Source organism: Bufo gargarizans, chromosome 4 (genome assembly GCF_014858855.1).
Source record: "Bufo gargarizans isolate SCDJY-AF-19 chromosome 4, ASM1485885v1, whole genome shotgun sequence".
NCBI classification, from domain to species: domain Eukaryota; kingdom Metazoa; phylum Chordata; class Amphibia; order Anura; family Bufonidae; genus Bufo; species Bufo gargarizans.
Genome location: NC_058083.1, coordinates 3,144,679 through 3,171,335, shown reverse-complemented (window position 1 = coordinate 3,171,335; position 26,657 = coordinate 3,144,679). Strand labels below are relative to the sequence as shown.

The window sequence follows — 26,657 nt, the reverse complement described above, 5'->3', positions numbered from 1 at the left end:
TACAATGTCTCCAGGTGTGTTTTATATGTCTATACGGGGGATCTCCTGCCCCAGTACTATACCAGTATGATCTGGTCTTCCCCAGTATGAACCATCCTATGGACACAGTTTATGAACTCTAAATGACTCTACAGTAAAAGAGATGACAGAGGGATGTGCGAGACGTACGGGAAATGCAGAAGTCATCTTTATCAGTGATGTCAGTCCTGATATCAGGGTGCTCTCGTCCCTCTATGGGGGTTCAGTCCTGATATGGGGGGGTGCTCTCGTCCCTCTATGTGGGTTCTGCTCTGATATCGAGGGGGGGGGGTCGGTGCTCTTGTCCCTTTATGTGGGTTCAGACCTGATAATTCGGAGGGGGGCGGTGCTCTTATAAATCTGTGGAGGTTCTGCCTGGATATCGGGGTGCGCTATCGTTCCTCTATGGGGTTGATACTTTGGCAGGATTTTTAGGTCTCTCTTCCATTACTATGGGGGTTCAAGCCTGATATCGGTGGGGGCGCTCTGATCACTCTATAAGGGTTCAGCCCTGATATCGGAGGGAGCTCTCTTCCCTTTATAGGGGTTTAGTCCTGATTATCGGGGGTGCTCTCATCCCTCTATGGGGGTTCAGTCCTGATGTCAGTTTGCGCTCTTATCCCTCTATGGGGGTTCAGTCCTGATTATCGGGGGAACGCTCTCATCCTTCTATGGGGATCACACTTTCTGAGGATTTTTCTTTTCCATTAGAAGCAGAAAACTGAAGGGTCAGAAATTCTCCTGGAAACTATAAAATGTCCGGTGAATCTGCGGCTCATAAACTGCTGCCGGCTGCCCATAGACTTCCAGACTGCTGACTGCCAGACCCCAGTCATCCGGACACTCAGAGGGCAGGGGGGTGAACGCCACCCTAATCCACCCACAGGTTTCTGCTCTCCTCTGCCGCATTTCTGGATCTACAAGAGGATTTACAAAGATGGCGGCTGACAGCAGAGTTCCTCCTCCTGTTTGTGGCGCTTAGTATTGTATTCAGTCTGTGTGTTATCTCCTATAGGTTCTGAATCCAGGAGAAGTCCCCCCGAGAGATGTCCCCGTCCTCTGTATTCCCAGGACTGTCCAGAGGAGAAGCTCCCAGAGAACCATCAGGTAGATGGAGCTGAAGTCTCCCCAGAATCTGACCAGAAAGGGATTGAACCAAAGATCATTTTACATTTCTCTTCTTTAGGATGAAAATCTGATGGATGTTAAGGCTGAGGTTAAAGATGAAGAAGAAGAGGAGGCGGATTTATGGGGCGATCAGCAGGGTAAGGAGGGGGGCTGTCATGGGTCACCTGGATACTACTCCCATCATCTCATCACATGTAATAATCTCTCCTGTCCCTGTGTGTTTCCAACAGATGGATCCAGGAGGAGAAATCCCCCCGAGAGATGTCCCCGTCCTCTGTATTCCCAGGACTGTCCAGAGGAGAAGCTCCCAGAGAACCATCAGGTAGATGGAGCTGAGCCCAATACACATCTATATAGGGGGGTCCTGCAGTCATAGAGGGGTCATAGATTGTGGGGGTCTCTTATGTGGATCTGTTAGATTTCCCACCTGTCTGCTGTATTGTCCTGAATTGTTACAGATGACAAATCAGGGGGAAGATCTGACTGATATTAAAGTGGAGGATGAAGAAGAGCGGATGATGGGCGATCCCCCGTGTAAGAGTGAGGTGGAGGAGGACATTCCAGTCCATGTGACCACAGGTATGGCATAATGAATGGAGGAAGGGAATTGGGAGGTTTCTTCAGGTGAGGCTCTACCTTAGAGCTGCAGTAAAGGAGCACTCCGGGCAGTGACCCAGCTTTGAGTCTTTAAATAGCAGGCTAATGGTTTTATACTAGCAAAGGCACCAAAGATATGTAGTAATGGCTGTTATACCTCAGGTAGGTGTCATCAGATGCCGGGTGTTATAGATGACATTACTTCTACATTATAAAGGCAGGAGACATGTAGTAATGGCTGTTATACCTCAGGTAGGTGTCATCAGATGCCGGGTGTTATAGATGACATTACTTCTACACTATAAAGGCTGGAGACATGTAGGAATGGCTGTTATACCTCAGGTAGGTGTCATCAGATGCCGGGTGTTATAGATGACATTACTACTACACTATAAAGGCCGGAGACATGTAGTAATGGCTGTTATACCTCAGGTAGGTGTCATCAGATGCCGGGTGTTATAGGTGACATTACTTCTACACTATAAAGGCTGGAGACATGTAGTAATGGCTGTTATACCTCAGGTAGGTGTCATCAGATGTCGGGTGTTATAGATGACATTACTTCTACACTATAAAGGCTGGAGACATGTAGTAATGGCTGTTATACCTCAGGTAGGTGTCATCAGATGTCGGGTGTTATAGATGACATTACTTCTACACTATAAAGGCTGGAGACATGTAGTAATGACTGTTATACCTCAGGTAGGTGTCATCAGATGCCGGGTGTTATAGATGACATTACTTCTACACTATAAAGGCTGGAGACATGTAGTAATGGCTGTTATACCTCAGGTAGGTGTCATCAGATGCCGGGTGTTATAGATGACATTACTTCTACACTATAAAGGCTGGAGACATGTAGTAATGGCTGTTATACCTCAGGTAGGTGTCATCAGATGCCGGGTGTTATAGATGACATTACTTCTACACTATAAAGGCACCGGAGACATGTAGTAATGACTGTTATACCTCAGGTAGGTCTCATCAGATGCCGGGTGTTATAGATGACATTACTTCTACACTATAAAGGCTGGAGACATGTAGTAATGGCTGTTATACCTCAGGTAGGTGTCATCACCTCTTTGGCCTGTATTATAAGAACAGATTATCTGACAGATTTTCGGACCATTCATTGGTCAGATGGCCTATTACACACACAGATCTTTTGTTATACACACCAACTATTGGTCTCATTGGACAAATATTATCTATTATTAACCCCTTCATGACGCAGCCAGGCCATTTTTACCTAATCTCACTTTGTGGTAATAACGTTGAAACACTTTTACTTATCCAGGCCATTCTGAGATTATCTCGTCACATATTGTACTTCATGACAGTGGTAAAATTGAGTCAAATTTTTATTTTTATTCATAAAAAAATATCAAATTTACCAAAAATTTAGAAAAATTCACAATTTTCCAAATTTCAATTTCTTTACTTTTATAATAGATATTGATACCTCATCTAATAGTTCATTTTTGTCAATCATGTTTCGGTCATTTTGTAAATTTAAAAATGATGTTTTAGTGTCTCCATAGTCTGAGAGCCATAGCTTTTTTATGTTTTGACCGATTGTCTTAGTTAAGGTCTCATTTTGTGCGGGATGAGGTGCCTGTTTCATAGGTTCCTATTTTGGGGGCATATGCCTTTTTGATCGCTTGGTGTTGTAATTTTTGTGATGTAAGGTGGCTTTTTTTGGCACTGTTTTTATTTTTACTGTGTTCACCTGAGGGGTAGAGTCATGTGATATTTTAAGAGTTCTTACGAATGCGGCGATACCTAATATGTTTACTTTATTTATTTAAGTTTTATACAATAATGGCATAAAAAAAAAAAAAGGTTTTAGTGTCTCCATAGTCTGAGAGCCATATCTTTTTTTTATTTTTTGGGCGATTGTCTGATGTAGGGGATCATTTTTTGCGGGATGAGGTGACGGTTTGACTGGTATGATTTTGGTTTACATAAGACTGTTAAGATCACTTTTAATACTTTTTTTTTTGGGTGAGGTGGGCAAAATTTTAATTTCATCATAGTTTTTCTTTTTGGAGTTCATCGTGTGTGTAAAGTAACATGACCCTATCATAGATCAGATTGTTACGGACGCGGTGATATCAAACGTGTAGTGTATTAAATTTTTTACATTTTTTAATCAGTGATAATTGTGCGGTTATAAGAAGAAATGTTTTTTTTTTTTTTTTTTTTTTTTTTTTTACCCAGACGCGCTTAGTTCTTGAAGATCCGGTGGGTCTGATGCCTCTATAATGCACTGCAGTACACTATATAGTGTACTGTAGTGTATTGTGACTTTACACACAGGCTGATCAGGCCGCTGCTGCCTTTAGCAGGAGGCTAATCAGGCTTTTATACCATGGCAAGCCGGAAGCCTGTGAAGGCGTCCGGTTGCCATGGTAACCATCGGACGCTGCCACCACAGAGTAGTGTCCGATGGGGAAGGGAGCCCCCTACCTCTGTGAACCCGTCAAGTATTGGGTGGCTGCAATGGCACAGCAGCCCCCGATGGGAGAGGGAGGGAGCTCCCTCCCTGTTAACACTTTCCATACAGCAAATGAAAGGGGTTAAACAGCTGCCATCGTTGCCAGCCTGCTCTGCCATCCTGACGGGGGCACAATAATAAAGGCTGGAGTCTACAGGTGGGGAGTTTTTTTAATTTTTTATATATACAGGTCCTTCTAAAAAAATTAGCATATTGTGATAAAGTTCATTATTTTCTGTAATGTGCTGATAAACATTAGACTTTCATATATTTTAGATTCATTACACACAACTGAAGTAGTTCAAGCCTTTTATTGTTTTAATATTGATGATTTTGGCCACAGCTCATGAAAAAAAAATGAGCATATCATGAAAAGGTTCTCTAAACGAGCTTTTAACCTAATCATCTGAATCAACTAATTAACTCTAAACACCTGCAAAAGATTCCTGAGGCTTTTACAAACTCCCAGCCGGGTTCATTACTCCAAACCGCAATCATGGGTAAGACTGCCGACCTGACTGCTGTCCAGAAGGCCATCATTGACCCCCTCAAGCAAGAGGGTAAGACACAGAAAGACATGTCTGAAGGAATAGGCTGTTCCCAGAGCGCTGTATCAAGGCCCCTCAGTGGGACGTCTGTGGGAAGGAAAAAGTGTGGCAGAAAACGCTGCACAACGAGAAGAGGTGACCGGACCCTGAGGAAGATTGTGGAGAAGGACCGATTCCAGACCTTGGGGGACCTGCGGAAGCAGTGGACTGAGTCTGAAGTAGAAACATCCAGAGCCCCCGTGTACAGGCGTGTGCAGGAAATGGGCTACAGGTGCCGCATTCCCCAGAAACAGCGGCAGAAGCGCCTGACCTGGGCTACAGAGAAGCAGCACTGGACTGTTGCATGTCATTCGGAAATCAAGGTGCCAGAGTCTGGAGGAGACTGGGGAGAGGGAAATGCCAAAATGCCTGAAGTCCAGTGTCCAGTCCCCACAGCCAGTGATGGTCTGGGGGCCATGTCAGCTGCTGGTGTTGGTCCACTGTGTTTTATCAAGGGCAGGGTCAATGCAGCCGCTATCAGGAGATTTTGGAGCGCTTCATGCTTCCATCTGCTGAAAAGCTTTATGGAGATGAAGATGTCATTTTTCGGCACGACCTGGCACCTGCTCACAGTGCCAACACCACTGGTAACTGGTTTACTGACCATGGTATTACTGGGCTCAATTGGCCTGCCAACTCTCCTGACCTGAACCCCATAGAGAATCTGTGGGATATTGGGAAGAGAAAGTTGAGAGACGCAAGACCCAACATTCTGGATGAGCTTAAGGCCGCTATCAAAGCATCCTGGGCCTCCATAACACCTCAGCAGTGCCACAGGCTGATTGCCTCCATGCCACGCCGCATTGAAGCATCCTGGGCCTCCATAACACCTCAGCAGTGCCACAGGCTGATGGCCTCCATGCCACGCCGCATTGAAGCCTCCTGGGCCTCCATAACACCTCAGCAGTGCCACAGGCTGATGGCCTCCATGCCACGCCGCATTGAAGCAGTCATTTCTGCAAAAGGATTCCCGACCAAGTATTGAGTGCAGAACTGAACATAATTATTTGAAGGTTGACTTTTTTTGTATTAAAAACACTTTTCTTTTATTGGTCGGATGAAATATGCTAATTTTTTGAGCTAGGAAATTTGGGTTTTCATGAGCTGTGGCCAAAATCATCAATATTAAAACAATAAAAGGCTTGAACTACTTCAGTTGTGTGTAATGAATCTAAAATATATGAAAGTCTAATGTTTATCAGTACATTACAGAAAATAATGAACTTTATCACAATATGCTAATTTTTTTAGAAGGACCTGTATATATATACATACACACATTTTAGAAGGTTCGGATCTTCACAGTCACGGACTGTGGGGATCAGAACCTTTCAGCCGGCATTAGAATCCTCTGATTGGCTAGTCTGGCCCGGGACCGCCCTCATTGGTCCCGGACTGGTTAGCTGAGATCTCTGGCTGTGTGTAACAGCCGGAGTCTCAGCGCTGTCACCAGATCTGCAGACATGGTGACAGTTTAATTCTGTGACGAGTATACATGTCAAATAGCACTAAGGGGTGAAGCGCCATTCCTTCCATAGCGCTGTACATATGATAAGCGGTGCACATACATAATACAGACAATTGCAGACAATTACAGTGCAGACAATTGCACTAAGCATAAACAAGACAAGTTACAGACTGGTACAGAAGGAGAGAGGGCTCTGCCCGCGAGGCTTACAATCTACATGGTATGGGAGAAGGACACAGTAGGAGAGGGTGAAGCTGGTCATGGCGGTATAGAGGCAGCAGGGTCATTGGTTGTAGGCTTGTCTGAAGAGGTGGGTTTTCAGGTTCCTCCTGATGGTCTCCACTGTAGGTGAGAGTCTGATATGTTGGGGTAGCGAGTTCCAGAGTGTGGGGGATGCGCGGGAGAAATCTTAGAGGCGATTGTGGGAAGAGGAGAGGAGAGAAGAGGGTTTTGTGAGGATCGGAGAGTGCGTGTGGGGATGTATTGGGAAAGTAGCTCAGAGATGTAGGGAGGGGACAGGTTGTGGACGGCCTTGTATATATTTGTTAGTATTTTGAAGTGAATTCGCTGGGCAATGGGGAGCCAGTGAAGGGATTGGCAGTGGGGAGAGGCAGAGGAGTAACAAGGTGAGACATGGATTAGTCGGGCAGCAGAGTTGAGGATAGATTTGAGGGGTGCGAGAGTGCTAGATGGAAGGCCACAGAGGAGAATGTTGCAGTAGTCTAGGCGGGAGATGATGAGGGCAGGTACAAGCATTTTCACAGATTCAAAGTTGAGGAAAGAGCAGATTCGGGAGATGTTTTTGAGCTGGAGGCGGCAGGTGGTGAAAAGGTCTTGGATGTGTGGTCGGAAGCAGAGGGCAGAATCCAAGGTCACTCCAAGGCAGCGGACTTGGTTGACCGCGGATAGTGTGCAGCCATTGATTGTGATAGGTCTGTTGGGGGGGTTGATGAAGATGGGGGAAAGATGATGAATTCTGTTTTATCCAAGTTTTAGAAAGCGAGAGGAGGAGGAGGATATGGAAGATAGGCATTGTGGGATTCTGGATAATAAGGTGGTGATGTCTGGACCAGAGAGGTAGATCTGTGTGTCGTCAGCATAAGAGTGATACTGAAAACCATGGGACTCTGAGATGTCCCAGGCCAAAAGTGTAGATAGAGAAGAGCAGGGGTCTTAGGACAGAGCCTCGCGGGACACCAACAGAGAGGGAATGAGACGAGGAGGTGGTGTGAGAGTGGGAGACGCTAAACGTCCGGTCTGTGAGGTATGATGTGATCCAGGAGAGGTCCAGGTCAGTGATGCCAAGAGATGAGAGTTTGTAACAGAAGGGAGTGGTCGACAGTGTCAAAGGAAGAGCACAGGACAAGGAGAAGAAGGAGAGAGTAATGTTTTTTGGTCCTGGCTGTTAGTAGGTGGTGACTTTGGTGAGGGCAGTCTCAGTTGAGTGGTGGCTTCGGAAGCCAGATTGTAGCCGGTCAAAGAGGGAGCAGGAGGAGAGGTGAGAGGACAGTTCAGAATGGATGTGTTGTTTAAGTAGCTTTGAGGCATACGGAAGAAGTTATATGGGGCGATAACTGGACAAAGAAGATGGGTCAAGTGAAGTCTTTTTGAGGATGGGTGTGATGGTAGCATGTTTAAAACCAGAGGGGGAAAAACAGAGGTTTGTGATAGGTTGAAGAGATGAGTTAGGGCTGGGATAAACACTGTGCTGAAATTATGGATGAGGTGGGATGGGATTAAGTCAAGTGCACAGGTGGTGAGATGTAGAGTGGAGAGTTTTTCTTCTGTAATGGTGGAGAAGCGGGTTTTGGGAGAAGAGGACCAAACAGTTGGGTAGAGGGTCTGTGGGGACTGTGCTTTGAAGCTTTCTCTGATGTTGACTATCTTTTGTTTGAAGTATGTAGCAAAGTCATCAGCTGAGATGAGAGGAGAGGGTGGGGGCGCTGGGGGACGGAGAAGGGAGTTAAGTGTTAAAAAGTTGTTTAGGGCTGTGGGCCAGGAAGACATCATAGATGAGAAGTCGTCTGTTTTGCATCAGCGAGTGAGGATTTGAATATGCGGAGGGATTGCTTGTATGCGGTGAAGTGATCCTTAGAATGGGATTTCTTCCATCGTCGCTCAGCAGCCCTGGAAGCTTGTCTGAGTTTTTTGGTCAGGTTGGTGTGCCAGGGTTGTCTGTTGATTGTTCGGGTTTTTTTGTGTGTATGGGTGGGGGGGGGTGCAGCAGTGTCCAGAGCTGTACTTATTGTGGTGGTATACAGGGTGGTGTCAGCATCTGGGTCTTGGAGGGAACAGATGGTAGAGAGTGTCAGAAGAAGAGTCAGAAAGCAAGTCGAGATGTTTAAGGTTCCTGCAGGGGTGTGCTAGTGTGTGGACCGGGGGAGCAGCAGAAGAGACCAATGAAGAGAAGGGTGAGTAGGTTGTGGTCGGATAGGGGGAGAGGCGAATTAGAAAGGTTAGATAGGCAGCAAAGGCGGTTAAAGACAAGATCCAGAGTGTGACCATCTCTGTGGGTGGGAGCATAAGACCACTGTGATAGGCTGAAGGAGGAAGAGAGTGATAGGACTTTAGAGGCAGCTGAGTAGCAGGTGTCAATAGGGATGTTGAAGTCACCCATGATAATAGCGGGGATGTCGGCAGAAAGAAAGTGTAGTAGCCAGGTGTTAAAGTGGTAAAGAAAGATGGTGGCTGGGCCTGGGGGTGGTAAATGACAGCTACTTGGAGGTTGGAGGGAGAGTAGATGCGAACATAGTGTACTTCAAATGAAGTGAGTGTAATGGAGGGTGGCAGTGGAGTTGGACTGTAGGAGCAGGTGTCTGATAGGAGAAGACCAACTCATCCACCATGTTTGCAGCCGGGGTGGGATGTGTGAGTGAAATGAAATCCACTATATGAGAGTGCAGCAGGGGAGGAGGTGTCTGAGGGTGTCAGCCATGTTTCTGTGAGAACAAGAAAGGAACGTTTTGGACAGATGAAAAGATCATGAATGTAGGAGAGTTTGTTACAGACTGAGTGTGCATTCCATAATGCTTCTGCAAGAGGAACCAAAGGAGCAGGGGTCAGAGGAATGGGTATTAGTTTTAAGGGGTTGCAGGAATTTGTAGAAGGAGATTTGTAGTGGGACATGGAGGTGATAGTGAGGATTTGGAGAGATATCACCAGCAATAAGGAGAAGCAGAGAAAGTGTTAGTAGGTGAGAATAAGAGAGGGCAGGGGAGGTATCTGTGTGTGTTTGGGAAGGAAGTGTTTTATGTTGGCAAACAGGTTTGTGCAAGTGTCAGATGAGAAGGTAAGATGGAGGGAGAGAAGAATAGTTCCTTGCTGGATCAATAGATATAGGGGATTTCAGGAGGTTTTGGAAAAGATTAAAAATTGAAACATTATTTGCATTAACTATTTCTGTATTTACCTGTGGTCCAATTCTGGTCCAATTCTAATATAATTCAGAATGTGCACTTAAAAGATGTTGCATTTGGAAAGACCAAGGTCTGAAAGACCTAAGGACTTAGATTTATACCACTCGGTGTTCACTCAGGTTTGATCAAGAGGGGAGGGGGCTACATTTGGCCTAATCAAGGGAGGACTAGATAGAGGGTGAAATAGTCAATGTAAACAAATACTCAATAAATCCAGCAGAGAAAGAGACATTGAAGTTCAATGTAGACATATCAGGGAATGAGAAGGAAAGATGAGAGGTGTGGACAATATCAGACTGTGGAAAGCTGGGTGCAGCAGTTAGCTTCAATGTAGATATACCTGGAGAGGAGAGAATTGGTGATGGTCAGTCGGCAGTGATGACAAAGTGGATTCCATATCCATAATATTACATTCTGGTATAATTCAGTATGTGCACTTAAAGAGTTGCACTTAAAAGATGTTGCATTTGGACAGATATTGGTCAGATAATCTGTTGGTGTAATACAGGCCTTAGTCATTTAGAGATCAGGATTATTAGATGACCAGCACAAGTACCAGTCACACAGCTAGAAGAACAGTTAACCCTTTGTGGCAGAACGGCTCAATATTTTTACTAAAGACCAATTGAAAAAATGATTTTCTCTTTCGCCTATGACAGCACCCCTGGAGAGACCGCCTCCTCCTCTGGACAGGAAACAGGAACCAGAACGCCTTTTAAAAGAGGGGACCTCCCCTCCACCTCCAGCTCTGTTTCCTGTCCTAAGAGGCAGGAAGGAATCGGATCGACAATACTCTGTTAGAGCTGCGGGGGCTCCAGCAATTTATGCAAGTGAGGAGGGTTACCCTGAGCGGCTTAGGTCTCCATGAGGAGCCGCTGCTCAGTTTGAGCTCCAGAGTCTGTCCCTCACCTTCCGTCCCCTTCCCTGGACCTGGGGGGTTGGTACCTCTGGGTCTTCTGCGGCCGTGTTTGCATGTTCGGCCGCCGGCCCGCGTGTGTCTGAACTTCCGAGTGCGGCGGTGGAAGGAAGCCGACGCTGCCGACCGGAAGGGGAGGTAGCCGGCAGCGCGTGCCGAGGACAAAATGCCCAGCCAGCTCACTGCCATGCGGACTGAAGAGCTGTCAGTTTCCCATTCCGGCTGAGTTTGCTGTGTAAGGAATGGAACAGGTTCAGCGTGCTGAGACCACCAGTAATACATCAGTACCACGGTGGGGTAAGAGGTGTCATTCCCCAGCAGATTTAATTTACTATTGCTTATGGGGTTATGTTTGTTTGTGCCTAGGTGTCTAAGGTGTCTTCCAGGAAGACCTCCAGAGCTAAAGAGAGGGGGTGTGCGGTTTGTAAAAAGAAGCTACTCTCTGCATGGGCTAAACCCCTTTGTCAAGGATGTGTCAGCAAGTTAATGGAGGAGGAAGCTCCATCCTTGATGAGCAGTATTAAGCAGATGATCAGGGATGAGGTCAGAGTTGGTTAGCGGATTGATGAAATGTCGCCCTGGTACTTCTGCTGCTGCATCTAAAGATTCCCCCTCCAGCGACAGCGATATACTATCTGGGAGGAAGAAGGAGAGTGTTTGTTTGTCATCGGACGATTCTTCTGAGGACGAGGCTGCAGGAAAACCGCTGTTTCATACTGAGAACACTAACTCCCTAGTCAAGGCGGTTAGAGCTACTATGGGATTGGATGATCAATGACCTCAGCAGTCAGTGCTATGTTTGAGGGCCTGGGTCCTAGAAAGAGGAAGGTGTTTGATGTACCTAAGAACATTCAGGCGGTAATCGCCAGGGAATGGAAGAGACCAGATAGGAAGTTTTCCTCTGTCCATTGGGTCTTTAAGGGAACCCATATCTTCAAAGGGTAGAGAATTTTTCCTGGACATCTTAGCCACGGGTGTGCCGGCATACATACATAATTCCTCTGGGTAGCCATCTTCTATGCTTCTGGCATATGTAAAAAACTGTGAACTCTCATCTTCCTGAAGCCTGGGTCGCCTATGATATAGATGGACACTTTTATTACCACTACTCTGTAAGGCCAGCAATAAAAGGTCATAAAGGCTACACCAGGCCCAGCTCATCCTGTTCTTTGAGATAAGATCAGCTCGCTGTCAAGCCTGGCTGGAGCGTGACGTCATTAATTTCCAGGTCTGGTTTGAGGAGAGCTAATAGCCCTTAATTAGCTCTGGGCATAAAACCAGTCCACTTTCATATTTCATTTATGAATCAACTTATGCCCTTTCTGACACCAGATCCAGGCTCTACAGAGTATTGTGGTTAATTGGGTATCAAATATGACTAGAGGATGTGATTCCTTAGCTGACCTATGGGTGGTAGAAGAACTACAGGTCCCAGCATTACCGTGTGTGGTCTCATTCTGTAGGTAAATAAATAAGGATCGCAAATATGTATTCTGTATAAAAATATGCCAATGTATCAAGGAGATACGAGCTTAAGTATAATCCTCATTGTAGGAACTGAACTTTGATGGGGTCATAAAACACTTGGGGGCTATCCCTAGGCTTCACAGTCACTCTGCTGCCATTGGCTGACAGGAGTAAGTCTCCTGCCCATTGGAGAGTTCATAAAAATCCATGCACAAGGACAGAGGAGAGAGACCCATGGAACATCACCAGACACTTAATTGGACATTGACGGCATATCCCTGTATCAGAAGAACTTTGAGGGTCTCCCCTGATGCATACTGAAAAGGGGTTTGCAAGGATTCAAAAAGGACATATGAACGACCATCTGAAACCCTCCAGAGAAACTAAGTATTCTTTCATCTTTTTCCCTTTCATTTGAACTGTCGTGATTATTTATATTGTTATTATTATTCTGTAGATTTATAGTCATTGTCATTAGACTTGTCTGCACTGCTTTTTACCGCTTATTAAAGATTATAAAATCTAAGTGGCCAAGTCTTCCATATTCTAAGCTGCTGAACAACGTACCTTGCCTTTGAGGAGACGTTACCAGGTAGTTAGTTAAATTGCATTTAGGAATTGTAGTTGGGGGTGATTGACTGCGGTTGGTCAGTAAGTGATATCCGGTTCATCCACTGATCTGTGTGATAGTGAATTACCCGGATAGTCGGCTCGTGGACCGGGAACCCACGTGGTGGCAGTTACCGAAGTGTAGTGGGGGGTGTTAGCCGGATGGTAATACCCCGGTCACGTGAGGTCTCTGTGTGTGCGCAGACTCCGTCACAGACCACTACGTCACAGCTGTGGGATCCGGAGCGATCGGATCCATAGTTCGTGACATTTTCTGGTGGCAGCTTACGGGATTCTGTATGCTTAGAATATTAGTGCATGAAGTTATGTCCATAACTCTGTACTAAAGGATTGAAAAATTCTGGAAGACGAAGCACAGTGCATTAGTTTTGATAGAATAATAATTCACGACAGTGCCCTCCCCTCTCTCTTGTTTTCTGTCCTATCTTTTATTTGGCAATAATGTCCGAATCCGTGAATTATGACGTCCTGAGCGTGGCTGATATCACAGCTCTGTGTGAGCACAAAGGCATCCAAGTATATGGGAAAAATAAGACTGTCCTCATCCAGGAGTTATGTGCACGGAGGAGTCAAGAGTCATCCCTGCAGGATTCAGAGAATGGAGGAGACTCTGGGGCCCCTGAGCCAGGTGACCCCTTCCAGAATGAGGATGATGAACTGGGAGGAGGACAGCCTGCTGGGGCTTGCAGTCCTCTAGCTGGACATAACTCTGTCTCTATGCCATCCCAAAATGGTCTGGACCAACTAATGCTCAGTAACCCGGACTTATATTTTCGGCTGCTGGAGGCACGTCGGGCAGAGCGCCAGGCTGAGCGCGAGGCTGCAGAACGGGAAGCTGTCCGCAGGCATGAACTGGACATGGCCCGAGTACAGCTTCAGGGGTCAGACTGGCATGCCACATCCACAGGCCCATCCCTGATGGTCAAGCCAAAACTGCCTGTGATGGAGTCTGAGAACTGTGACATTGATCTTTTCCTGCATGCTTTTGAAACCTCATGCCAGCAGTACCAGGTACCAGAGCCACACTGGGCGGGACATCTAATGTCCGCACTGAAGGGCAAAGCTATGGAGGCCCTGGTCGGACTACCATTAGCAGAGCGTACCAGTTACGCGGTCATCAAAAAGGCTATTCTGGTCAAGTACCAGCTGACTCCAGAGACTTACCGTTTACGGTTCCGGTCCCTGCGGAGAGGGCCCGGAGATACTTTTATGGACCATCTGGGCAAGTTGCAGACCACCTTCCAACAGTGGTCTGATCCCCTCACAGAGGACACCAAGCAGTCCCTGGCGGATCTGATGGTCCGAGAACAGTTTGTCTCCAATTGCCCCACGGATGTGCAAAAATATGTATGTGAGCACAAGCCGAAGAGTGCGCGAGAGGCGGCCGAGCTAGCCGATGAATACATCGCCATGCCCAGCACTCGGGCATTCAAAGACACTCTGTCCCGTCTGGGAGGAACCTCTTCATCTGCTTCTTCCTCCCGGCCAGCTTTGTCCGTTCCTGTCCAGCGACCCTTTCACAGGCCTGCACAAAGACCTGAAGGAGTCAAGCCAGCACCGACAGACGTGCGCAAGTGCTATGCGTGCGGCAAGCCAGGACACCTCAGCCACTCGTGCCCGGAGAAGAAGACAGCACCCCCTGGCAAGCTTGCCCGCAACCCATCATCTGTGCTGTTGGTGAATGGAGCTGCAAGACACACCGCAGACAACCTACAGTCGGTTACTGTGGGCAACCGGTGCACCACAGGCTTCTGCGATACAGGAGCCGAAGTCACACTAGTTCGGCCTGAACTAGTGGATGACGCAGACCTTATTCCCGGCAAAAGCCTCACCATCACGGGAGTTGGGGGGGTGAGCCCTAATGTTCCCCTAGCTCGTGTTTTCCTTGATTGGGGGGCTGGGAGTGGAGTAAGGGAGGTGGGAGTCTCTGCGGAGATCCCCACAAATGTTTTATTAGGCACTGACCTAGGACGTTTGGTCTCGTGCTACGTGCCCCCTGGAAGCACACAGGACTCACCTGTCCCTATGGAGGTCCCTGGACATACCGAGGTACTGTGCAAGGATGTTTGCGTAACATCAGATAACCTTGGGGATGGACCTCGGGAGGTGGGGTGTGTGGGAGCAGTTCTCCTATGACAGGAGATGTAGAGGGGATGGCGGGTGTATGTACACAGGTAGTGGACATGTGTTTAACTGATTCAAGTTGTGCAAATGTTAAATGTGATGACATTATTGTGCCTGTGTTGCCCGTCACTCGCAGGGCTGCAAAAGCCGCAGCGGAACGCTCCATTGGGGAAGAGCAAGTGGAAGTGTCCCCTTCCACCGGTTCGGACCCCGTGGACTTAACCGCGTCAGAGCCTCAGCCACTGTCCCTGTTCACCACAGGACAGCTGGCTGGGACTTGTAGTGCCGCCTTTGAGCAGGCCCTGCGAGATGACCCTACCTTGGAGCAGCTAAGAGGGTTAGCTGCCAGCCCTCCCACTGAGGGAGACAAATACCGAGTGTGTTGGGACAATGGGAAACTGTATAAGGAGGACATCTCTCACAGTGACAGTAGGGTGGGGCCACTCAAGAGGCAGCTCATTGTACCTGTGCGGTTCAGGGAACAATTACTGCAAGTGGCTCATGAGATCCCCTTAGCTGGTCACCTGGGAATAACCAAAACAAAGTCCCGGGTGATGCAGAATTTTTTCTGGCCTGGCCTCGGGGCAGATGTCGCCAAGTACTGCAGGTCCTGCGACACCTGTCAGCGAGTTGGCAAAGCAGGAGACCGTCACCGAGCTCCATTGAATCCCTTACCGATAATGGATGTTCATTGGTCCACTGGCCATCCCCAGCAGTTCGGGTAAACGGTTCATATTAACCCTGGTGGATTACGCGACGCGCTACCCGGAAGCAGTGGCGTTATCCTCCATTAGGGCGGACAAGGTTGCAGACGCCCTGCTGGGGATCTTCACGAGAGTGGGGTTCCCAGCTGAGCTTCTCAGCGACCAAGGACCTCAGTTCATGTCTGAACTAATGCAGGGGCTCTGTAAGAAAATACAGGTGAACCATATTGTAGCCAGCCCTTACCATGGGACGTTGAAGCAGATGCTGAAGACGTTTGTGGAGGCGCAAGGGAAGGACTGGGAACGATATCTACCTCACCTGCTATTTGCCTACAGAGAGGTTCCCCAGGAGTCAACCGGGTTTTCGCCCTTCGAACTCCTGTATGGTCGACGAGTAAGAGGTCCCCTAGACCTAATCAGAGAGTCTTGGGAAGGCAAGGTTGCCGGAACTGAAGTCTCTGTAGTAGACTATGTCCTCAGGTTCTGAGACAAAATGGAGTCGCTGGTAGGTCTGGTACAGGAGAATATGGTGCAGGCCCAAAGCAAACAGAAGCAGTGGTATAACCGCACTGCCCGAGAGAGAATCTACCAGAAGGGGCAGAAGGTCCTGCTGCCAATGCGGCAAAACAAACTGCAAGCTGCATGGGAAGGGCTGTACCCCATTGTCAAATGTCTGAGTAAGGTAAATTATGTGGTGGGCCTTGGAGAGGGAGGTAGGAGACAGAAGACGTTTCACGTCAACATGCTCAAGGAGCATCACGAGAGAACGCCACATGTTATGCCGGTTTGCAGCCTGCCCGAAAGGGAGGAGGCCGACCCCCTACTAGATCTGCTAGCTGGCACTCGAGAGTTGGAGGTGGACTTAACCCTCAACTCTCGTCCCAGCAGAGATCTCAGCTCTTAGAAGTGTTGACGGCTCACCGTGACACTTTTACAGGGAAACCCGGGAGAACTCACCTTGCAGTCCATCATGTGGACACAGGTACACATGCTCCCACAAAGCAGTCCGCCTACCGTGTCTCACTGGAGGTCCAGGCAGACCTCAGGAGGGAGATCGAGGAGATGAAGCAGCTCGGGGTCATTCAGAAATCCCACAGCGCTTGGGCCTCACCGGTGGTTCTGGTCCCGAAGAAAGATCAGACAACCAGGTTCTGTGTGGATTATCGGAAACTGAATGCCATCACAACCTCGGATGCTTACCCCATGCCCAGGATTGATGAACTGTTAGATAAGTTGGCAGGAGCCAGCTACCTGACAATCATGGACCTGAGCAGGGGGTATTGGCAGATTCCCCTGACCTCGGAGGCTCAGGAGAAGTCGGCCTTCATCACCCCTTTCGGCTTATACGAATTTACTGTAATGCCGTTTGGGATGAAGAATGCGCCAGCCACCTTTCAAAGGCTTGTAAATGACTTGCTGGAAGGACTAGAAGAATGTGCTGTCGCCTATTTAGACGACATTGCCGTGTATAGCCCCACGTGGAAGGAGCATCTGGTGCACCTGTCGCAAGTACTGGACAAACTTGCTGCGGCTGGACTAACTGTTAACCCTAGCAAGTGCCAGCTGGGCATGAATGAGGTCACTTACTTAGGCCACAGAGTAGGAGGAGGCACACTGAGGCCTGAAATAGAGAAGGTGAAAGCCATTACGAGATGGCCAACACCTCTCACCAAGAAGCAGGTCATGTCTTTCTTGGGAACGGCCGGGTACTATAGGAAGTTCATCCCGAACTATAGCGCCCTGGCCAAGCCTCTGACAGACTTGACCAAGAAGAAGCTGCCCAGGATGGTGTCATGGACGCCGGAATGCGAGCAAGGCTTCCAGGCCCTGAAGGATGCACTAGCCAGTGCTCCTGTGCTTCAGGCCCCAGATTTCGCTCTGAAGTTTGTGGTCCACACGGATGCTTCCGCCTTTGGTCTGGGTACAGTCCTGAGTCAGGTGAACCAGGCCGGGGAGGAGCATCCTGTACTATACCTGAGCCGCAAGTTACTGGCCAGGGAGACCAGCTACTCCACAATAGAGAAGGAGTGTTTAGCTATTGTGTGGTCCCTGCAAAAGCTACAACACTACCTGTATGGGCGCAATTTCACAGTGATAACTGATCACAATCCCCTCAGCTGGTTGGCACGTCTCGCAGGAGACAATGCGAAACTGCTGAGATGGAGCCTGATTTTGCAGCAGTACAACTTCACCGTGCAGCACAGAAAAGGTAGTTTACATGGAAATGCCGACGGGTTGTCGCGGCAGGGAGAATCGGCCGGAGACGGCTGGGTTGCTGTGGAATAGGCTTGTGGCCATTTCCCCAGGCAACCTTTTAAAAGAGGGAGGTGTGCCGGCATACATACATAATTAATCTGGGTAGCCATCTTATATGCTTCTGGCATATGTAAAAAAACTGTGAACTCTCATCTTCCTGAAGCCTAGGTCACCTATGATATAGATGGACACTTTTATTACCACTACTCTGTAAGGCCAGCAATAAAAGGTCATAAAGGCTATACCGGGCCCAGCTCATCCTGTCCCTTAAGATAAGATCAGCTCGCTGTCAAGCCTGGCTGGAGCGTGACGTCATTAATTTCCAGGTCTGGTTTGAGGAGAGCTAATAGCCCTTAATTAGCTCTGGGCATAAAACCAGTCCACTTTCATATTTCATTTATGAATCAACTTATGCCCTTTCTGACACCAGATCCAGGCTCTACAGAGTATTGTGGTTAATTGGGTATCAAATATGACTAGAGGATGTGATTCCTTAGCTGACCTATGGGTGGTAGAAGAACTACAGGTCCCAGCATTACCATGTGTGGTCTCATTCTGTAGGTAAATAAATAAGGATCGCAAATATGTATTCTGTATAAAAATATGCCGATGTATCAGGGAGATACGAGCTTAAGTATAATCCTCATTGTAGGAACTGAACTTGGATGGGGTCATAAAACACTTGTGGGCCATCCCTAGGCTTCATAGTCACTCTGCTGCCATTGGCTGACAGGAGTAAGTCTCCTGCCCATGGCAGAGTTCATAAAAATCCATGCACAAGGACAGAGGAGAGAGACCCATGGAACATCACCAGACACTTAATTGGACATTGACGGCATATCCCTGTATCAGAAGAACTTTGAGGGTCTCCCCTGATACATACTGAAAAGGGGTTTGCAAGGATTCAAAAAGGACATATGAACGACCATCTGAAACCCTCCAGAGAAACTAAGTATTCTTTCATCTTTTTCCCTTTCATTTGAACTGTCGTGATTATTTATATTGTTATTATTATTCTGTAGATTTATAGTCATTTTCATTAGACTTGTCTGCACTGCTTTTTACCTCTTATTAAAGATTATAAAATCTAAGTGGCCAAGTCTTCCATATTCTAAGCTGCTGAACAACGCACCTTGCCTTTGAAGAGACGTTACCAGGTAGTTAGTTAATTTGCATTTAGGAATTGTAGCTGGGGGTGATTGACTGCGGTTGGTCAGTAAGTGATATCCGGTTCATCCACTGATCTGTGTGATAGTGAATGACCCGGATACTCGGCTCGTGGACCGGGAACCCACGTGGTGGCAGTTACCCAAGTATAGTGGGGGGTGTTAGCCGAGTGGTAATACCCCGGTCACGTGAGGTCTCTGTGTGTGCGCAGACTCCGTCACAGACCACTACGTCACAGCTGTGGGATCCGGAGCGGTCGGATCCATAGTTCGTGACAACGGGAGCATCCAGTTTTGGGGCCCTATCCCAGGGGGGCGGAGACCTCTTCATCAAACGGACATTTATGTTTAACAGAGGAAGGAACGATTTACTTAAAGAAAAATTGGGAGGCCTCTGCAGCTGCCTTTAAACCTGCTATTACTGCTACCTCTGTCGCTAGGTCCCTAAAGGTGTGGATGGGAGAGTTAGAGGCCCGCATTAAAGGGGGTACCCCTAGGGAGCAGTTGCTTACCTCCTTCCCCTTACCCCTTGGGCTTTCACAGGCTCTGAGAGTGTTCACGAAAATCGTTTCAGAAATGATGGCCCATGTGAGGGAGAAAAATGGTTATCATACTTTACCTGGATGACTTTCTTCTTGTGTCCCAATCGTATCGCGCCCTTCAGAGTCAGATTGCCTGGTTGAAGGAAGTTCTAAAAAAGCTAGGATTGGAGATAAATCTAGAAAAGTCCAGTGTTTATGTCCAAGCCAGAGGTGCAACTTCCTAGGGATGATTGTAGACTCCAGAGCCCAGAAGTGTTGGTTGCCCCTTCAGAAGGCCTTACAAATTAAGTCCAGGGTCCAACACATTCACTCATACCCGTCTGCCACCCTAAGAGAGGCCATGTCTGTGTTGGGCCTCATGACAGCTCCGATTCCAGTAGAATGGGCCCCAAATCATTCAAGGATTCTACAACTTCAGATTCTACAGGAATGGGACAGATGTATACTCTCGCTGGACCCGGAGATATCTCTATCTCCTCGGACTCTGAGCTCCTTGAGGTGGTGGATGAATTTAGAAAATCTTCAAAAAGGGGTTCCGTGGATCAGAGACGCAGTTCTTCCTTTGACTACAGATGCAAGTCCATCCGGTTGAGGAGCCCATGTGGAGTCCCTTCTGTTGCAGGGGAGCTGTGACAGCAGAGCCTTATCCCAGATCAAGTTAGCCCTGGAACAGAGTCTTCCAGTTATCAGGGGCAGAAATGTAGAGATCTACTCGGTCAACACAACAGCCATAGTCTATATCAATCGGCAGAGAGGTACAAGAGCTCAGGGCCTCATGTCCCTTAACCATCAGATATTCAGTCCGGCAGAGGCTTCTCTATTTTCTCTTTCTGCGGTGCATCTCAAGGGCTCAGACAATGTGAAAGCAGACTTTCTCAGTTGTCACCACCTAAGCCAGGGAGAGTGGTCCCTAGAGCAGAGGGTTTTCAACCAGGTCACAGCATTATGGGGGATTCCGGAGATAGATCTTTTTGCCACCAGATCAAACAGAGATGTAAAAGTTTTCTATTCCCTATCTCCATGGGAACATCCGAAAGTGGTGGACGCATTGTCTCAATCTTGGAGACAGGGCCTTTTCTAGGCCTTTCTTCCCCCCCCCTAAAAATGTTACTGAGGGTTCTCAAAAAGATCAGAGAGGAAGAGGCCACTGTAATAGTTATAGCCCCCTTCTGGCCGAGAAGAGTTTGGTTCTCCTCGCTCCGCAGGGTGTCGATAGTAACTTCGTGGGTGCTTCCGGAGTCTCAGGAACTTCTGTCTCAAGGTCCAGTCTTTCACCTAAAAGTAAAAAAATCTACATCTGACTGCTTGGCTCTTGAGAGGGAGATTCTAAAAAGAAGAGGTCTTTGTGAAGAGGTAGTTAACACTCTGTTTGCCAGTCGGAAGAGGGTTACTTCTGAGATCTACCTTAGAGTTTGGAGGGCCTTTTTTAGATTCGTCAATAGACCAGTGGATGTGCTAGAGGTTCCTGACATTCTGCTAGTGCTAGAATTCTTGCAGGAAGGTTAGAAGAAGCAACTCAGGCCTAGTACTTTAAAAGTCCAGATATCGGCATTTAGTGCCTTGTTTGAGTTTAGATTAGCAGGTCATCCCTGGATCAAGAGGTTTGGTACAGCTGTGTCCAAGTAATCTCCTGTCTCTATGGTCAAAAGCCCTGTTTGGGATTTAAACCTGGTCCTCTCTGCGCTTTCTTCTGACCCCTTTGAGCCGATTGATAACTCCCCAAAGATGCTCTCCCTAAAGCTTGCTTTCTTGCTTGCCATCACCTCGGCTAGAAGGGTTAGTGAGATCAGTGTACTCTCTGCTGATTTCCACCCCCCCCCCCCCCCCCAATTTGGTAATCTTGGATGATCGGGTAGTTATTTCTCCCGATCCTTCTTTTTTACCAAAAGTCTCTTCTCATTTTCACCGCTCTCAGGAGATGGTGCTACCTTCCTTCTGTGCCTCCCCTAAGAATGAGAAGGAATCAGAATTCCACTGCCTAGACCAGGCTTCCTCAAACTGCGGCCCTCCAGCTGTTGTAAAACTACAACTCCCAAAATGCCCTGCTGTAGGCTGATAGCTGTAGTATGTTTGGGCATGCTGGGAGTTGTAGTTTTGCAACAGCTGGAGGGCCACAGTTTGAGGATGCCTGGCCTAGACGTTAGGAGGTGTATTTTACTGTATCTGAAGATCACTCAGCCTTGGAGAGCCTCCTCTCGTCTGCTGCTTTTGTTTCAGGGAGCTAAGAAGGGTTCTGCTGCCTCTTCTTAGACCATTGCTAGGTGGATCAGACAGGCCATTGCCTTAGCTTCTTCTTCTAAGGGACTAGTTCCGCCCTCGGGGTTTGGGGCTCACTGTACAAGATCAGTCTCCACATCATGGGCAGAGAGAGCTTCAGCTTCAATTGAGCAGATCTGTAGAGCAGCTACCTGGAGCTCTCCAATTACTTTTTTTAGGCACTATAGACTGCAGCTACCTTCTAATGAGAGTATTTCCTTTGGCCGTAAGGTGCTGCAGGCTGTTGTCCCTCCCTAGATAGGATTCTTGCCTATTCTCCTGGGGTGCTGTCATAGGCGAAAAATAAATATTGGAAAAAAAAAAGGGGGGAAGTGTTTACCGGGGGGTGGGGGGGGGGGAAATAAATAAATCGCTCTCCTCTGATGCATTTCAGCACTCAGTATTGTATTCAGTCTGTGTGTTATCTCCTATAGGTTCTGACTCCAGGAGGAGAAGTCCCCCCGAGAGATGTCCCCGTCCTCTGTATTCCCAGGACTGTCCAGAGGAGAAGCTCCCAGAGAACCATCAGGTAGATGGAGCTGAAGTCTCCCCAGAATCTGACTAGAAAGGGACTGAACCAAAGATCATTTTACATTTCTCTTCTTTAGGATGAAAATCTGATGGATATTAAGGCTGAGGTTAAAGATGAAGCAGAAGAGGAGACGGATTTATGGGGCAATCAGCAGGGTAAGGAGGGGGGCTGTCATGGGTCACCTGGATACTACTCTCATCATCACATGTAGTAATCTCTCCTGTCCCTGTGTGTTTCCTACAGATGGACTCATAGAAGGAAATCCCCCCGAGAGATGTCCCCGTCCTGTGTATTCCCAGGACTGTCCAGAGGAGAAGCTCCCAGAGAACCATCAGGTAGATGGAGCTGAGCCCTATACACATCTATATAAGGGGGTCCTGCAGTCATAGAGGGGTCATAGATGGTGGGGGTCTCTTATGTGGATCTGTTAGATTTCCCACCTGTCTGCTGTATTGTCCTGAATTGTTACAGGTGACAAATCAGGGGGAAGATGTGACTGATATTAAAGTGGAGGATGAAGAAGAGCGGATGATGGTCGATCCCTCGTGTAAGAGTGAGGTGGACGAGGACATTCCAGTCCATGTGACCACAGGTATGGAATAATGAATGGAGGAAGGGAATTGGGGAATTGGGAGGTTTCTTCAGGTGAGGCTCCACCATAGAGCTGCAGTAAAGGAGCACTCCGGGCAGTGACCCAGCTTTGACTCTTTAAATAGCAGGCTAATGGTTTTATACTAGTTAAAGCACCGGAGACATGTAGTAATGGCTGTTATACCTCAGGTAGGTGACATCAGATGCCGGGTGTTATAGATGACATTACTACTACACTATAAAGGCTGGAGACATGTAATAATGGCTGTTATACCTCAGGTAGGTGTCATCAGATGCCGGGTGTTATAAATGACATTACTACTACACTATAAAGGCTGGAGACATGTAGTAATGGCTGTTATACCTCAGGTAGGTGACATCAGATGTCGGGTGTTATAGATGACATTACTACTACACTATAAAGGCTGGAGACATGTAGTAATGGCTGTTATACCTCAGGTAGGTGTCATCAGATGCCGGGTGTTATAGATGACATTACTACTACACTATAAAAGCTGGAGACATGTAGTAATGGCTGTTATACCTCAGGTAGGTCTCATCACCTCTAAGGCCTGTATTATAAGAACAGATTATCTGACAGATTTTCTGATCATTCATTGGTCAGATGGCCTATTACACACACAGATCTTTTGTTATACACACCAACTATTGGTCTCATTGGACAGATATTGGTCAGATAATCTGTTGGTGTAATACAGGCCTTAGTCATTTAGAGATCAGGATTATTAGATGACCAGCACAAGTACCAGTCACACAGCTAGAAAAACAGTTAACCCTTTGTGACAGAACGGCTCAATATTTTTACTAAAGACCAATTGAAAAAATTATTTTTAGCCCCAAATGAGTAAAATGCAATCATAAAAATAATGTTCCCCATACATAGTTGTGTTAGGGTCAGAACCGACCCGTTTTCAGGTTTTGAATGTCTATAAGTATCACATAAATTTGTTTATTGCATCAAGATTTTTTTACTTTGTCAGGAACCTCTATTTAAACAATGTAATAGAAAAAGAATCCTTTTCACTAAATTATAAAATACTGTGGTTAAAATTAAGACGTTTATGGTGTTAGGGTCAATTCTGACCCAGTTATAATATAGGATTATAGGACACTAATAAACACTCTCTCTGCTTAGTAACACTGACAGCCAATCCCCTCTCAGCCCTGGGAGCTGTAGTTAGCGAGGGGCCCATCTCTTTGCCTGCTTGTCTGCTTGTCTAAATAAAGTAAAGAAACATAGGACCAATACATTTCAGAGTTGCTGACTTGCAGAGCAATCATCTCCAATATGCAGCATGCAAGAGTGAGAAGATTTACAGGAAGCCAAATACTGGATTATATCTTGGATGAAAATGAGGCAGAGGACACAGAGCAGCATAGCGATATGGATGAGCAGGATTCTGAGGCAGAAGATGAAGTAGAGTATCAACCAGAATACACAGACACATCTGATGAGTCTGATGAGGAGGCCACCAGTGCTGAACCTGCTGCTGTTCCTGCTGAAACATTCAAATCCAAAAGTGGTAAGATCTGTTGGAGTTCAGAACCTCCTGACTTGCATGGCAGGGCAGCTGCTGCAGATGTAATCAAAATGACCCCTGGGATCACAAGGTTTGCTGTGACGAGAGTAAGTGACATCAAAACATGTTTTGAACTGTTCATGCCATTGTCACTAAAAAAAGTGATCATTGCAATGACAAACCTTGAAGGAAAAAAAGTCCATGGCAACATGTGGAATGACATAAATGAGGAATGCCTAGATGCTTATATTGGTGTTCTTCTTCTTGCTGGAGTGTACAGATCATATAATGAGGCCACTGATAGTCTCTGGGACAAGTCAAGAGGCAGATATATCTTCCCAGCAACAATGTCACTTCACACCTTTCGAATGATATCAAGAGTTTTCAGATTTGACAACAGAGATACTAGAGCAAAATCTGACAAGCTTGCTCCCATAAGGGATGTCTGGGAGAAATGGGTTCAGCTCCTTCCACTAATGTTTAACCCTGGGCCTCAGGTAACAGTAGATGAACGTTTGATCCCTTTCCGTGGAAATTGCCCCTTCCGGCAGTATATGCCCAGTAAGCCAGGCAAATATGGCATAAAAATCTGGGCAGCCTGTGATACAAAAACAAGCTATGCATGGAACCTACAGATTTACACCGGCAAACCCGAAAGTGGCATCCCTGAGAAAAAACAAGGACAACGTGTAGTCCTTGATTTGACTACTGGACTGCGGGGCCACAATATCACGTGTGACAATTTTTTTACCAGCTATGACCTTGGACAAGAACTTCTCAGGAGGAAACTCACCATGGTAGGCACAATAAAAAAAAATAAACCTGAGCTGCACACTGAAATTTTGCAGGTGAAGGACAGAGCTCCACTTTCTTCAAAATTTGCTTTTACAGACACCACCACTGTTGTTTCATATTGTCCCCAAAAAAATAAAAATGTGATACTTATCTCCACTTTTCACAAAGATGCAGCTGTGTCATCGAGAAGTGACAAAAAGCCCACAATTCTCCTGGATTACAATAAAAACAAAGGAGGAGTGGACAACCTGGACAAGCTGACTGCTACCTATACTTGTCAGCGAATGACCAGGAGATGGTCGATGGCTGTGTTTTATAACATCCTAGATGTGTCTGCATACAATGCATTTGTGTTATGGACCCACATCCACCCAGGTTGGAGCACAAAAAAAAATAACAAGCGGAGAATATTTCTCGAGGAGCTAGGAAGTTCCCTTGTCAAGGCACACATTGAGCAAAGGAAACGGGTGTCTCGAGATCCAATCGCTGCAGCCGTGATCAGACAGATGCAGAGTTCATCAAGCACTCCATCCACACCATCAACAACACAAAGAGAGTCAGTGCCAGCATCCTCATCATCATCTAGCCTTGCCTCAACATCAACCAGCACAGCCACAACTCCAGTGATGCCATCTGAGTCTAAAAGAAAGAGGTGTCAGGTCTGCCCCAGCAATAAGGACAGAAAGACACACACATTATGCTTCCACTGTAAAAAATATATCTGCAAAGAACATGCTAAAAGTGTCAGCTTTTGCCACACATGCATCTAAAAACACCCACACAAACACATGCAAGTTCTTGCACAAAGATGCTTTGAAACTAGTACTTGATTTCTATTGGTTTGCCTTGCTTGATTGTGGTGTTTGACCTTGCAAGTCTACATTTTGTATTGTATTGCTTTTCATTGTTTATGAACATGGCTATTTTCTTGAAGTAAATATATATGGGTCAAAATTGACCCTAACACCATCAATGTTATTATAGTTAATGTTATTAAAATAAAAATCTAAAAAAAATATTTAAGAGATGTGTTCAAATACTCCTCAGCAACATTCTGGTGACATAACAACCTTTTATTTACTTATAATATTCTATTGAGGTTTATTTTACCAATTTTTTTATTTGAAAATGAGAGGTATGCTATCAAAAGAAAGGTCTAAGGGGTCACACCAAAAATATTAAAGCCAATCTTTTCAAGGATAAAGAAGCCTAACAAGGTAACCAAGAGGGAAGAAACAAATTGGATGATAAATAATTGTTCAGAGGGTATTTTATGGCTGATTTAAGACACGGGTCAAAACCGACCCGTTAACATCATGGATAGTAACAGAAAGCGAACATAAGAGGAGGGTTAAATGTATTTTATTGGGATTTTATGTGATCGACCAACACAAAGTACAAGTCTGTGTGAGGTTTCTCTGCCGAA

General features: G+C 46.7%; 2 protein-coding genes across 2 annotated transcripts in view; both read left to right on the top strand.

Moving 5' to 3' along the window:
• Positions 1–1,680: 1,680 nt before the first annotated feature.
• LOC122935826 (piggyBac transposable element-derived protein 4-like) lies at positions 1,681–26,138 on the top strand. The gene is made up of 2 exons (XM_044291733.1): positions 1,681–1,725; positions 24,211–26,138. Exon 2 carries the CDS (start codon positions 24,301–24,303, stop codon positions 25,999–26,001), a length of 1,701 nt encoding a protein of 566 aa, XP_044147668.1. The 5' UTR covers positions 1,681–1,725; positions 24,211–24,300; the 3' UTR covers positions 26,002–26,138.
• The window catches only part of LOC122935827 (zinc finger protein OZF-like), a 32,457-nt gene continuing 28,639 nt past the window's right edge, over positions 22,840–26,657 (top strand). The window contains exon 1 of the mRNA XM_044291734.1: positions 22,840–22,896. The gene's annotated coding sequence lies outside the window, so the exon portion shown is untranslated. The remainder of the gene's footprint in view (positions 22,897–26,657) is intronic.

Excerpts from the sequence above, each read along its gene's own strand:
- LOC122935826 (XM_044291733.1), top strand. The coding sequence starts at position 24,301 with ATGGATGAGCAGGATTCTGAGGCAGAAGATGAAGTAGAGTATCAACCA.